The sequence below is a fragment of the Panthera uncia genome, assembly GCF_023721935.1.
Source record: "Panthera uncia isolate 11264 chromosome B3 unlocalized genomic scaffold, Puncia_PCG_1.0 HiC_scaffold_1, whole genome shotgun sequence".
In the NCBI taxonomy this organism is placed as follows: Eukaryota; Metazoa; Chordata; class Mammalia; order Carnivora; family Felidae; genus Panthera; species Panthera uncia.
Window position 1 is genome coordinate 72,161,071 of NW_026057582.1, and position 11,355 is coordinate 72,172,425.

Here is an 11,355-nt window from a genome sequence, read left to right on the forward strand (position 1 = left end):
CGCTGCCCAAACTGCCCCACGGCCGCCTCTCGCCTCCAGTCGGCAGGTCTCCACCTCCGGGCCAGTTACCACCAGCACCACCCTCCCCCTCCAGCGCACCAGAGATCCCTGCGCAGACACCCCCGTTCCTCCTGCACACAGCGCTCCGCCCCTCCCGGAAAGTAGATCCGGCCAGGCAGACAAAAGTTTGGGAGAGAAGTTCGGTCTGTGCTGAGTGTGAGAGTGAGGGGGGCGGGGGCCGAGGAGAGTGGGGCGGCAGGGCGAGTGGACGCGTGAACAGACAGACCTGCGGACGGGACAGCTGCGGCCGTAGGCCCTTCTAGCCCCGCTTAAGCCCTGATGCGCGGGGGGAAGCAGCCCCTCTCGCTGGGGGATGCTGCGGGATTCCCGGTGCCGGGCATCCGGGCCGCCCGTTAAACCCGTGTGCCTACCCCGTGCCCCCGGGGAACCGGAGTCCGGCCGCTGGGAAAGAGAAGCGGCCGCAGAGACGCTGCAGGGTGCCGGGCGGGGAGGGGGCTGGAGGCCCCAGGCCCGAGGGCATGGAGCGGTTAGGGGAGAAAGCCAGTCGCCTGCTGGAGAAGTTAAGACTCTCGGACTCCGGCAGCGCCAAGTTCGGCCGCAGAAAGGGTGAATCTAGCCGGTCTGGATCTGATGGGACCCCCGGGGCGGGCAAGGGGCGTCTGAGTGGGTTGGGGGGACCTAGGAAATCAGGGCCCCGTGGAGCTACTGGGGGACCTGGGGATGAGCCGTTGGAGCCAGCCCGGGAGCAGGGCCCCCTGGACGCTGAGCGGAACCCGCGCGGCTCCTTTGAGGCGCAGCGCTACGAAGGCTCCTTTCCTGGGGGGCCGCCTCCCACCCGGGCCTTGCCTCTACCTCAGTCATTGCCCCCCGACTTTCGGCTGGAGACCACGGCCCCAGCTCTAAGCCCCCGCTCCAGTTTCGCCAGTAGCTCAGCCAGCGATGCCAGCAAGCCGTCCAGTCCCCGGGGCAGCCTGCTGTTGGACGGGGCGGGGGCCGGTGGAGCCGGAGGTAGCCGACCCTGCAGCAATCGTACCAGCGGCATCAGCATGGGCTACGACCAGCGCCACGGCAGCCCCCTGCCCGCCGGGCCATGCCTGTTTGGCCCACCCCTGGCTGGGGCTCCGGCGGGCTATTCCCCTGGAGGGGTGCCGTCCGCCTACCCGGAGCTCCACGCTGCCCTGGACCGACTGTGCGCTCACCGGCCGTCGGGATTCGGCTGCCAGGAAAGCCGCCACTCGTATCCCCCGGCCCTAGGCAGCCCCGGGGCTCTAGCCGGAGCCGGAGTGGGAGCGGCAGGGCCGTTGGAGAGACGCGGGGCGCAACCCGGACGACACTCGGTGACCGGATACGGGGACTGCGCCGCGGGCGCCCGATACCAGGATGAGCTAACAGCATTGCTGCGCCTGACGGTGGGCACGGGTGGGCGAGAAGCTGGCACCCGCGGGGAACCCTCGGGGATTGAGCCGTCGGGTCTCGAGGAGCCGCCGGGTCCGTTCGTTCCAGAGGCCTCCCGGGCCCGGATGCGGGAACCAGAGGCCAGAGAAGACTACTTCGGTGAGTGAGACAAGTGGTTAGGGATGGGACGGGACCCGTCACAGCATTCGGTTCCCCACTGCCCCGACGGCCCCAGTTGCCGGCGCCGGGAAGTCGGAGGCGGAGACGCGGAGCTAGAAGAGGCAAGAGGGACTTCCCCTTTCCACCAGGTCTCAAATGGACCAGGGGCTCCTTATTCATGCTACATTCACTCCCCTGATTATGATCTCGTGAGTTCCAGTTCTTCAAGCTTTAGAGCCTCGGTTTTTCGCTGTAGGAGGCCTCGTGGGGAGGGGACCAAGTGGGGAGTGAGAGCATCCCCCATCTTGCTCCCCCCTAGGCGGCGGTGCCCCTGCAGGCTTCCGCGCGCCGCGCCCCCACCCCGGCCCAAGCTCCGCCCGCAGGAATTCGGGGAATGCGCGGGTGGGGGGCGGGGCGGGCGGGCCGCGTGCGTGCCGGCTCCTGCCCGGGCGCTCCAGGTGCCCGCGGGCGGGGCCGGCCGCGCGGCACGGCGCGGCGCTGGGCAGAGGGTGGAGTGCGGTGGGGGGCGGGGGTGCTGCTTGCTAACACGCGCGCAGCCGCGGCCGCGGTCGGGCAAATGGAACCCGGAGAGAGTGTGAGGGGTTCCGGGACGGAAAAGAGGGGACCCTGCTACTGGCTCGTCCCAGTCCTGCTGGCTTGCCTGCGTGCGTGGGCATTTAAGCGGAGATCTGGTGGTGTCCGCTTCTATTTTCCCTATCTTCCGGAAGTCAGGGCAAAAGCCATGACCACCCGTACACCAGCATCCCTAGCTGGTTAACGACCCTGTGTTAACTGCCAGAAATAACCTGGCCTTCAGTTTGGGGCACAACCTCCTCAGAATTCAGGCTGGAAGTAGCACGTTCTTTCCTGCTGCTGTTAAGGAAACCTGGTCGCTGTTTCTCTCCCCCACGCGGTCACCTTTAAGAAGTTTTAATTGATTATAAGTCACAGCTACCGGGGGATATTGGGGTCTTAAAGGATCTTTTTAGCTAAGACCCACAACCACCACTTCGCTGCAGGAAGAAATGCTGATATGGTAGGAAGAGCAGAAATGGAGGGCTGTGGGCCTTTTCTCACCTTTCTCACCATCCATGTTCCTGCGCTGGACCCCATGCTCTAGATCTCTAGATCTCTATGGTTAGAAAGAAATGCGGCCGGGGAGAGGAACCCAGCCAAGGAGGGAAGGTTGAGGAGGAGGTTGAGGTAGCAGGGCTGCAGTCTGGAAGGGCCCTGCCTGGTTCAACCCTCAGTGTTCCCATCCTGAGAGAGGAAAGCTGTAGAGTAGACAATGGTTTGGTCAACGGAGACAAAGCGACAGGATCCTTTTAGCAGTTTCCTTTGGGGGCCTGTGAGAAGTGGCTGTTGAGTGGAAAGAAGTCTCTTTGGCTAAGCCATCAGAGTTAAAAGGAAGAAAGGAGCTTGGACAGAGTGCAATAAAATGGCAGGAAGAACCTAAGTGTGGATATACTGGGTTGGAGGAGGTGAGGCGGACATGCCTGAGCAGTTTGTGCCAGTCTTCCCATAATGTTCAAGGCTTCCCAAAGAAATGGTTCTGACGGGCCCCCCTGGCATGGCAATCTTGGAGCAGATGTTCACTCTTATGGGCATTTCGACCCTAGAGGTAGGGGCCTCTTCTTCCTGAGAGTCAGGTTGCCTCCTCTGACAGAATCCCCAGCCTGACTGTACCCTCCTACTCTGGCCCCTAGTTAGGGGCCCTCTTCCTTGGCTACAGCCTTGCCCAGCTGCCAGAGGGTGGGAGCAGGACAGGTCTGGGCCCATCAATCGCTGCAGCTGCTGCACGGGCTCCCAAGCCCCTGGGCAAAGACTGGGATGGGCCCCAACAGGCAAGGAGTATGGCAGTGTGCCGAGGGGGAGAGGTGGGGCGGGGTGAGGCGGGCCCGTTGGGATCTGCTCCCCAAAGACAGGCCCTAGCCCTCACTCATGGGCCTGGAATTGGGGAGTGGAGGGAGGGAAGAACACACCCAGGAAAGGTGGGTGCCAGAGCCAGGTGTATGTGTTTTAGGGGGAGGGGTGTCAGAGAAGAGCAGTTTAGCTCTATTCCTCCCAAGATCGATGTCTGGGAGACATTAGGGATTCTGTCACCCTTCCCCCACCTTCCTATGCAACTTCCAGTCCCTGGAACACACCCTACATTCTTAGCAGCCACCTCCCCACAGGAGTCATGCTCACATGGTCCCCTCTGCACAGGGCCCTCTGCTGAGCCATATCCTTCTTTTCATCCTTGAAAGCCTGGAGGTGTGGAGCAGTAAGAAGTCATTCTGTAGCTGAATAGCAGCTCATTTTACAGATGGGGAAACTGAGGTCCCAGAGAGGCTTTCTGGACCTGGCCTACTTTCTCTAGGAGTCCACTGCTGAGACATTATGGACTGGCATATCTGACTCCTTGTCCCACACAGTGCAACAGGGGTCATATCCTAGCCTATTAGTCTTTTCTTCCTGACAGAACGTAAGCATTTATTTGAAGGCCAAGGACCATATCTTTGACCTTTTCCAATCTTCCACAGTTTTGGACACGATGTTTTTCGTAGGCACAAACTAGATGCTCAGAAAATATCTGTTGATTAATCACGTAAACAAGAATGGGTCTGCTCATCCAAGACCTTTTTGCATCCCATTTCTCGTTATCCTCTCTTCCCAGGAGGGAGCCCATCAAAGGGAGGCTGAGACCACTGGTCCTCTGGCACAATTAGGAAAGAATAGTGAGGAAAGATCCCGAATCTCTCTGGTTTTGAGCTGAGGGCATAGGGTGTGATGCTAACAACCTCTTCTCTCCCCTCAGGCACCTGTATCAAGTGCAACAAAGGCATCTATGGGCAGAGCAACGCCTGCCAGGCCCTGGACAGCCTCTACCACACCCAGTGCTTTGTCTGCTGCTCCTGTGGTGAGTGTGTCCCCTAGGCCTTCCCGCAGGGGCTGGGGCCTCAAGCACTCCCCACATGCATCCACACTCACAAGTGCCTAGGGAAAGCAGAGCTTTTGCCTCTTCACTTGCTCACACAGCAGCTGTCAGGTGCCCACCATATGTCTGGGTGTCCATTGCTGCCCCGCCTTTCCTTCTCTGTGCTTTACCTGACTCTCTAGTCCCCATATTGGGTCTGCTTTCTGGAGTGAGTCCTCCCTTCCTCCATTCAGCCTCTTTCCTCCCCTGTGTTCCTCCCTCTTTCTTCTGCCTCCTTGCTTGCCCAGCCTGGACTCCAGCCCGGCCTCAGCCTCTCCTTGGTGGGGTTTGGTCCTGGGCAGTCTGAGTTGCCTGGGGCGACAGTGAAAGACTGGAATGTGGGAAGGGTGGGGGTGGGCTGGGGAAGTTGGGAGCCATGGGGGGTGGAGAGAGGGGTTTTCTCTTGGCTGGTCAGAGTTCAGCCACCTCGCTGGAGTGCAGGCCACAGGGCCATGCCAAGCTGATGACATCACGCTCCAGGAATGCCCGCTGCTGTTAGCTCAGGAGGCCCGCCTGGGAGGGGGGGGTGCTCCCAGTGGCCTTAACTCCCCGGCCCTTCCCTCACCTCCCTCATTACCCCTCCCCACTGCTTGCCCACTCTTGATTCCTTTGCTAAACCTTTAATCTCCTATCTCTGCCTGTCTGACTCCAGCACTCAGCTTTTCTCTCCTTCCACCCCAATCCTCCCCCCCCCCCACCTCTGCCTGGTTCTCTTAGGTTCATCTATCTGTCTGTCCTGTTTGTAGGGCCTTTCCTGGGTATGTCTCTTTCCTTCTTTCTACCCCTGCTGTGTCTCATGAGTTTCTAAGTCAGCTTTTCTAAACCACTGGACAGAGGTGGAAGTGGAGATTGTGATCAAAAGAGGGCAGAGGAAGTGGCCAACTTGCCCATTCTCCATCCTAGGTCTTACTCCTACCCCCTCTCTGACAAGTTAGACACCCTGGAGCAGTTCCTAAGTATTGATCACATGTTTTGTCTGCTCACAGAAGATCCTGGATTCCCTGGGTTCCTCTAAGCTTGGGGTAGCAGTTCAGTACAGCGGGAAAGGGAACTGACTTTGCTCCCAAGCAAAGCACTTTGTCCCCAGCAGTAACGCCAGTATGTCCTGACCTGCCAAGCCTGTCCCTGGAAAAAGACAGACAGGGCTGGGAGAGCAAGATGGCTGTCCACAAAGAGGCCTCTAGGTTGAAAAGTCTCAGAGGGCGAGGCCTGTGACAGTGTGACCACCTCTGTGGGCATCGTCCAGCACCTTGTTCAGAGTTCCTTTACCTTGTGCCCCAGCCTGTGGTTGGCTTTGCTTTCCCTGGTGGCTCCACGTGCACTGGTGGGGAATGTACTTGTTTAGGGAGGCCAGGAAACTAGAAAACTGTTGAGGAGGCAGGAAGTGGAGAAGCAGTGAGCAGAGGAGAGGGGAAGCTGGCAGGAATGAGACCAAAGCAAATTGGAATTGCATCAGATGGGACTTTTGTGTAGGGAGGGAGGACAAACAGCAGTTAGGAGCATAGGCACTAAAGTCCAGACTTAAACACATAATGTGACATTGGAGAGGAGTGACCCTGGGGCAGGGAAACCCTGTACCTGGACCCCGGGATGGCCTCCAGTCCTTTGTCTTCTGCTTCCAGGGCGAACTTTGCGCTGCAAAGCTTTCTATAGCGTCAATGGCTCCGTGTACTGTGAGGAAGATTATCTGGTGAGTGAGGGGTCCCCTGGGCCTGGACTTGGCTCCCACAGTGGATTCCCTTCTTGGTGGTCCATTGGGGTTCCAACCATCAGGTCATTCTCTACTTGTAACACCCTCCCTTGGTCTTTTCTTTCTCTGTAGTTTTCAGGGTTTCAGGAGGCAGCTGAGAAGTGCTGTGTCTGTGGTCACTTGATTTTGGAGAAGGTAAGCAAAGTGTCTTCATCTGAGACTCTCTATGAGCCTGAGGGGCCGAGGGGTAGAGCCAGGGGATAGGTGGTACTGAGAAAGGTGGAGGGAGGAACCGTATCACCACATGAATCACTTTCATCTCATTCTTCCCCAGAGCAACTGTTTACAGTGGTGTCCCTCTGCCTGTGGGGTCAAGTCTGGACCCTAATCCTGCCACCCCAGGCTTCTGTAACCTAGTCTTTACCTAATTCTGCAGGCACAGCCAGGCCCTCCACCTGAGCAAGGGGTGTGGGATGCTGGGTCTTAATGTCCTTCCTGCTACTGACTGGGATCAGTTAGAACTGAGTTGTTCTTTTTTAATTTAGGAAGGAGGGATAGGATTAGATCAGAGGTCCTCAACTCTAGCAGCCTAGCAGATCACCTGGGAAGAAGTAAAGAAAATACCAGTGCCTGGGTCTTCATCAGAGACTGAGATGGATACTTTTGGGATAGGACCCAGGCATTGATGGGTATTTTAAGCTCCCTGGGTGATCCTAATATGTAGCCCCGGATGAGAACCACTGGCCTGGATGCTAAGAACTTGTTCAAGGTTTCTGCCTCTGTTTTAAGAGTCCTGGCTTCCCTCAGATTACGTAGCATTGTTCTGGGAGGATAGCAGGGGGTTGGTTGGGGTTGGGGGGCAGCAGGAAGGGCCATGGGTAGCTGGGTAACGGGAGAGCCAAGATCGGAGGGAGACTGATTTTCCTCCCACTCCATGAGCCAGATCCTACAGGCCATGGGAAAGTCCTATCACCCAGGCTGCTTCAGATGCATCGTTTGCAACAAGTGCCTGGATGGCATCCCCTTCACAGTGGACTTCTCCAACCAGGTGTACTGCGTCACTGACTACCACAAGTGAGTCTACCCCCTTGGGGTATGGTGTGGAACTGGGCTCAGGGATTCTCCAACCTTAATTCATCTCTGTCTCTCTTTTTCAGAAATTATGCTCCTAAGTGTGCGGCCTGCGGCCAACCCATCCTCCCCTCAGAGGTCAGTATGTTTGGGTTCTCCTGCGGGGCAGCCAGTGCCGCTGCCCCTGGGAAGGGGATGGGACATAGGGCCTGGCTTCCCGCGGGAGGCGGTGGCGCTGAGGAATGTACTCTGCGAAGATTCCCGTGTGACTCTGCTCTCAGGGTCACCACCCTGACCCTAACATCCGGGCCTGGACATGTCTGACAGCCTCACTGGGCCCAGGCTTCATCTGGTCTCTCCCAGTCCAGAGGAGGAGACTTTCTTCGAGGTCAGGGTCACCAGATTCCAGAGGTAGGGGCTGGAAAAAAGGTGGGAAGAATCCTTAGGGCTGGTAGGAAGATGTCAGCAATGATTTATGCTGTGTGTGCGAAGCATTTGCCTGGGGAGAGAAGCCAAAAGCCAATGAGATATCAGATCCTGTTGGATCTCCTTGTCCCCAGCTTAGTTTACTTTACTTATGCTGCCTGCCCCCTTTCCCTCCCTCTGCTTCCCTCAAAGCTGGGAGAAGTAGGTAAGGCCAGAGCTGCTGGACAGAGGGAAGACAATGAGAGGACATGCCTCCTGGAGGCAACCCTAAGAAAGGGTGGGGGGAAAGTTCTGGTAGGATCTGCAAAAACCATCTCAAAGCCGCAGATGATTGCAGAGAGCTCTGTCTGGAGGCCTTTGTATGATCTTCCCATTGGTGTGGGAGGGGCCCATAGTAGGGAAGGTAAAGTTGGGGTTGTCATGCTGTGCTCATCCCAAGCTTATCCCATGGGGGTCTGCATCATTTCAGGGCTGTGAGGACATTGTGAGGGTGATATCCATGGACCGGGATTATCACTTTGAGTGCTACCACTGTGAGGTGAGTGTTGGGAGCCAGGGCTTCTGGAGGAGAATGGGAATGGGGCTGGGGGGTGAGGCATGTCCCTAAACTGCCTGCAGGAGAGGTCTAAGGCATGGAAACCAGGAAGGTGCTCTGGCCTATCTCCTGTGTGTGTGTGTGTGTGTGTGTGTGTGTGTGTCTGTCTCTCTCTCTCTGTCTCTCTCTCTCATCCTCCAGCCACCCTCTCTGGTCTTGGTTGTTTAGTCCTTTCTGAATCTGGCTTCCCCAGAGGCAAGACTAAACTAGGGACTCCTGGTAACTGCTGGAAATGGGAGTCTGACTCATTATTTCTGCTGTAGCAGCGACACCTGCTGTCCCGCTGAGGTATTTTCTCAGGTTTCTTCTCTGGGAGTCTATCCCTTCCAACCCCACCTCCTTTCTTCCAGTCATTAGGAGTCTGGTGTGGAGCAAGGCAGACTCCCAAGATGTCTGAGGTGCCTAAGCTGAGGTAAACTAGATGTCCTTCTTCCCTAGGACTGCCGGATGCAGCTGAGTGATGAGGAAGGCTGCTGCTGCTTCCCTCTGGATGGGCACTTGCTCTGCCACGGCTGTCACATGCAGCGGCTTAATGCCCGACAGCCCCCTGCCAACTATATCTGAACTGCAGTCGCTACTGCTGCCTTCGCCACCATTGACAAATTCCTCTGGCCAGAGGGCCCCTCTGAGGCCAGCCGAGGCAAGGAACGCACTCCCAGGCCAGGAAGAAGAGCCCTCTGGGGAAGGCCCCAAGGGCCAGAGACCCAAAGATATGACATTCCAAATGGATTGTGGAGAAGGAACCTTCCAATTGCCATGGTGGGGTGACTGGCTTTCTTTCCATGTGTGTAGCCTGTGCTGTAGCGTGTACTCAGGTACACACTGCAGGCGAGTTCCAGTACTTTCTAAAGGTCTGATTCTGGTCTGTATCTCCAGTCTATGATTATGCATAAGTCAAGTGATGTTCCAGCTTTGGATTATAGGAAGAGAGGACATCATGAGCACTCCTCACTCTTTTGTACCCCTCATGTGGGTCAAGTATGGGGTCAGCAGGTTCTTACCACAGTGTCTTTGTATCTGGATGAAGAGATGGACACTAGACCTTATTAATGAGTTTTTTTCTTGGCCACTTTCTCCCTATAGACTAGGAGCACTGCTCACCCCTCTGCTGGGAAGGGGGACAGCTCTCAGTGGGCCTGTTGCCTGTATTGCCTATTTCTCAGGGACTCACGTGGGCCTGGGAAGGCTAGGTGGGTGCCCATACTTGGTTCCTCTTCTCCTCAGTTGGGGAAGTAATGAGTGGGTCCTTGGGGGTGGAGGTGCCAGGTGAGACATGTAAGAAGTGTTAGGCCAACCGCGCTCCGTGCACATGCCCAGGTATAGGTGCACTGAGACCTCCAACCCAATGTAGACACACATAGGCACATTCATAGACACACTGTCTCACTCCCTTCTTCTCAGGTCACTCTTATCCAGTTCCCTCATAGTCACTCACCACTCCAGACCTGCCACCTCTCAGAGGAATCTAGGATTATAACCACTACAACTCCCAAACTCTGAGGTTCTGGGGAGCCAGAGGGGCAACACACTTTGATCTGGTTCTAGTCGTTTGGCTGAAATCGGTTTACCTAAGGTAGATTCCCTTAAAGCCAATTCGTGGGAGACTTGTATGCTTAAAGTTTACTTGTTTTGTGGGGGGCGGGGAGGGTGCAAAAAAGGTGGTTTTATTGAAAGCACAGGAATAGGACCCATGGGCAGAAAGAGCTGCCAAAGTTTACTTAATGACCAGTTTGCCAAAAGCTCAGTCCCTTTGGGTTATTTTTATAGCCATTTAGGTGTTTCGTTGTTATGTTTTGGGTGTTTTCAAGATTTACATCTATTCATCCAACAGTACTTCTGAATTATTGTCAACAACAAATTTATCAAATTTGCAGCACTTTGTAATGTTGAGATTGCTTCCTACCTTTATGGACATTTTCCTATGTTATCTACTTTTCAAACACTTTTCTAAAAAGTTTAAAGTTTCTAGCAATAAATATAATTGGTATGGACATTTTGTGTATCATTTTTTTGTGTTTCTTAATTCAATATTCCTTTACAAATTAGATGCCTTGGAAAATGTAATAGAGCTCAATATGATTTTGATGCTTTGGCCTAACTTCTACATTCCTGCTGTTAAAAATGCCAATATATTCTAAACAAATGAGCAGGCATGTGGCATGTTCAGTTGACTAACAATTAAAGGTTATGTGGACAACAACAATAAAAAGTGAAAGGGTAAATCTGCTAAATCCTTTTGAAATGCTGCAGATTTGATAAATATTTATTTTAGACTAATTGTCTATAGGTGAATTGGTTTTCAGCAAATTAATCTGATAATCTTTAATCCTTAGTCTTCATTCCCTGTCACTTAGAGTTTCATACTAGAAATGGTTACTCCTAAGAACAGAAGTTCCGCGTTTAGGGGTTATTCTAAGGTGACCATGTCAGCCAAGCTGGGGTTGCAGAGGAGAGGCCTGTGCATGAGGGTGTGAGGGGGAGTAAGAGCTCACATTCATACCCCTGACTGCAGAGGGGATGCACTTTTTTTGGAGGGATAAATGTTCTGATAGGTTACTTGATCTACAGCTGGGATTGCTTCTTCTGAATTATTATTATTAAATAAGTGAATACAATGACGCTGACTGGGCAATTTTCTCACCAGGCTGCTCCAGGCCTGGGAAATCCAGACAAGCATGTATACCTTTACACCCATCCCTTCTTTGACTCTTGGAGGTCGTGTCCACTCTGACCTTTGGTTTCTTACTCTGATTTCAGCCTCCATATTACTGGCTGATTCCTTTCTGGGTCTGTGCTCCTCTGTGCCAGCCCCAAGGCTCCCCAGGACTCTGTTCTTGCCACTGGGGCTACTCCCTTCCTCCATCCTGAGAAAAGACAAGTGCTAACAGCTGATGAGGACAGGCCCAGGGAAGGCAGGCTGTGGCAGAAGATCAGCCCCAGCCACCTCACGTTGTCACTGGCAGGCTCCCAAGTGTTCACTGCATTGCAAGACCCCTTCTTCCTGTTTCCCAGGAGACAGCTCTACCTGACCCATTCTAT

General features: G+C 54.8%; 1 protein-coding gene across 1 annotated transcript; it reads left to right on the forward strand.

Annotated features, from left to right (window-relative positions):
• The first annotated feature begins 201 nt into the window (after positions 1–201).
• AJUBA (ajuba LIM protein) lies at positions 202–10,931 on the forward strand. Its single transcript, XM_049613108.1, has 8 exons — positions 202–1,575; positions 4,376–4,477; positions 6,157–6,224; positions 6,357–6,419; positions 7,168–7,298; positions 7,382–7,433; positions 8,191–8,259; positions 8,755–10,931. The coding sequence occupies exons 1-8, from the start codon at positions 540–542 to the stop codon at positions 8,878–8,880; spliced, it is 1,647 nt and encodes a 548-aa protein (XP_049469065.1). The 5' UTR covers positions 202–539; the 3' UTR covers positions 8,881–10,931.
• Positions 10,932–11,355: the final 424 nt, after the last annotated feature.

Coding starts and splice junctions, on each gene's coding strand:
- AJUBA (XM_049613108.1), top strand. CDS start 540: ATGGAGCGGTTAGGGGAGAAAGCCAGTCGCCTGCTGGAGAAGTTAAGA. Junction 7,299..7,381: donor TGCGTCACTGACTACCACAA/GTGAGTCTACCC, acceptor TCTCTTTTTCAG/AAATTATGCTCCTAAGTGTG. Junction 8,260..8,754: donor TTGAGTGCTACCACTGTGAG/GTGAGTGTTGGG, acceptor CTTCTTCCCTAG/GACTGCCGGATGCAGCTGAG.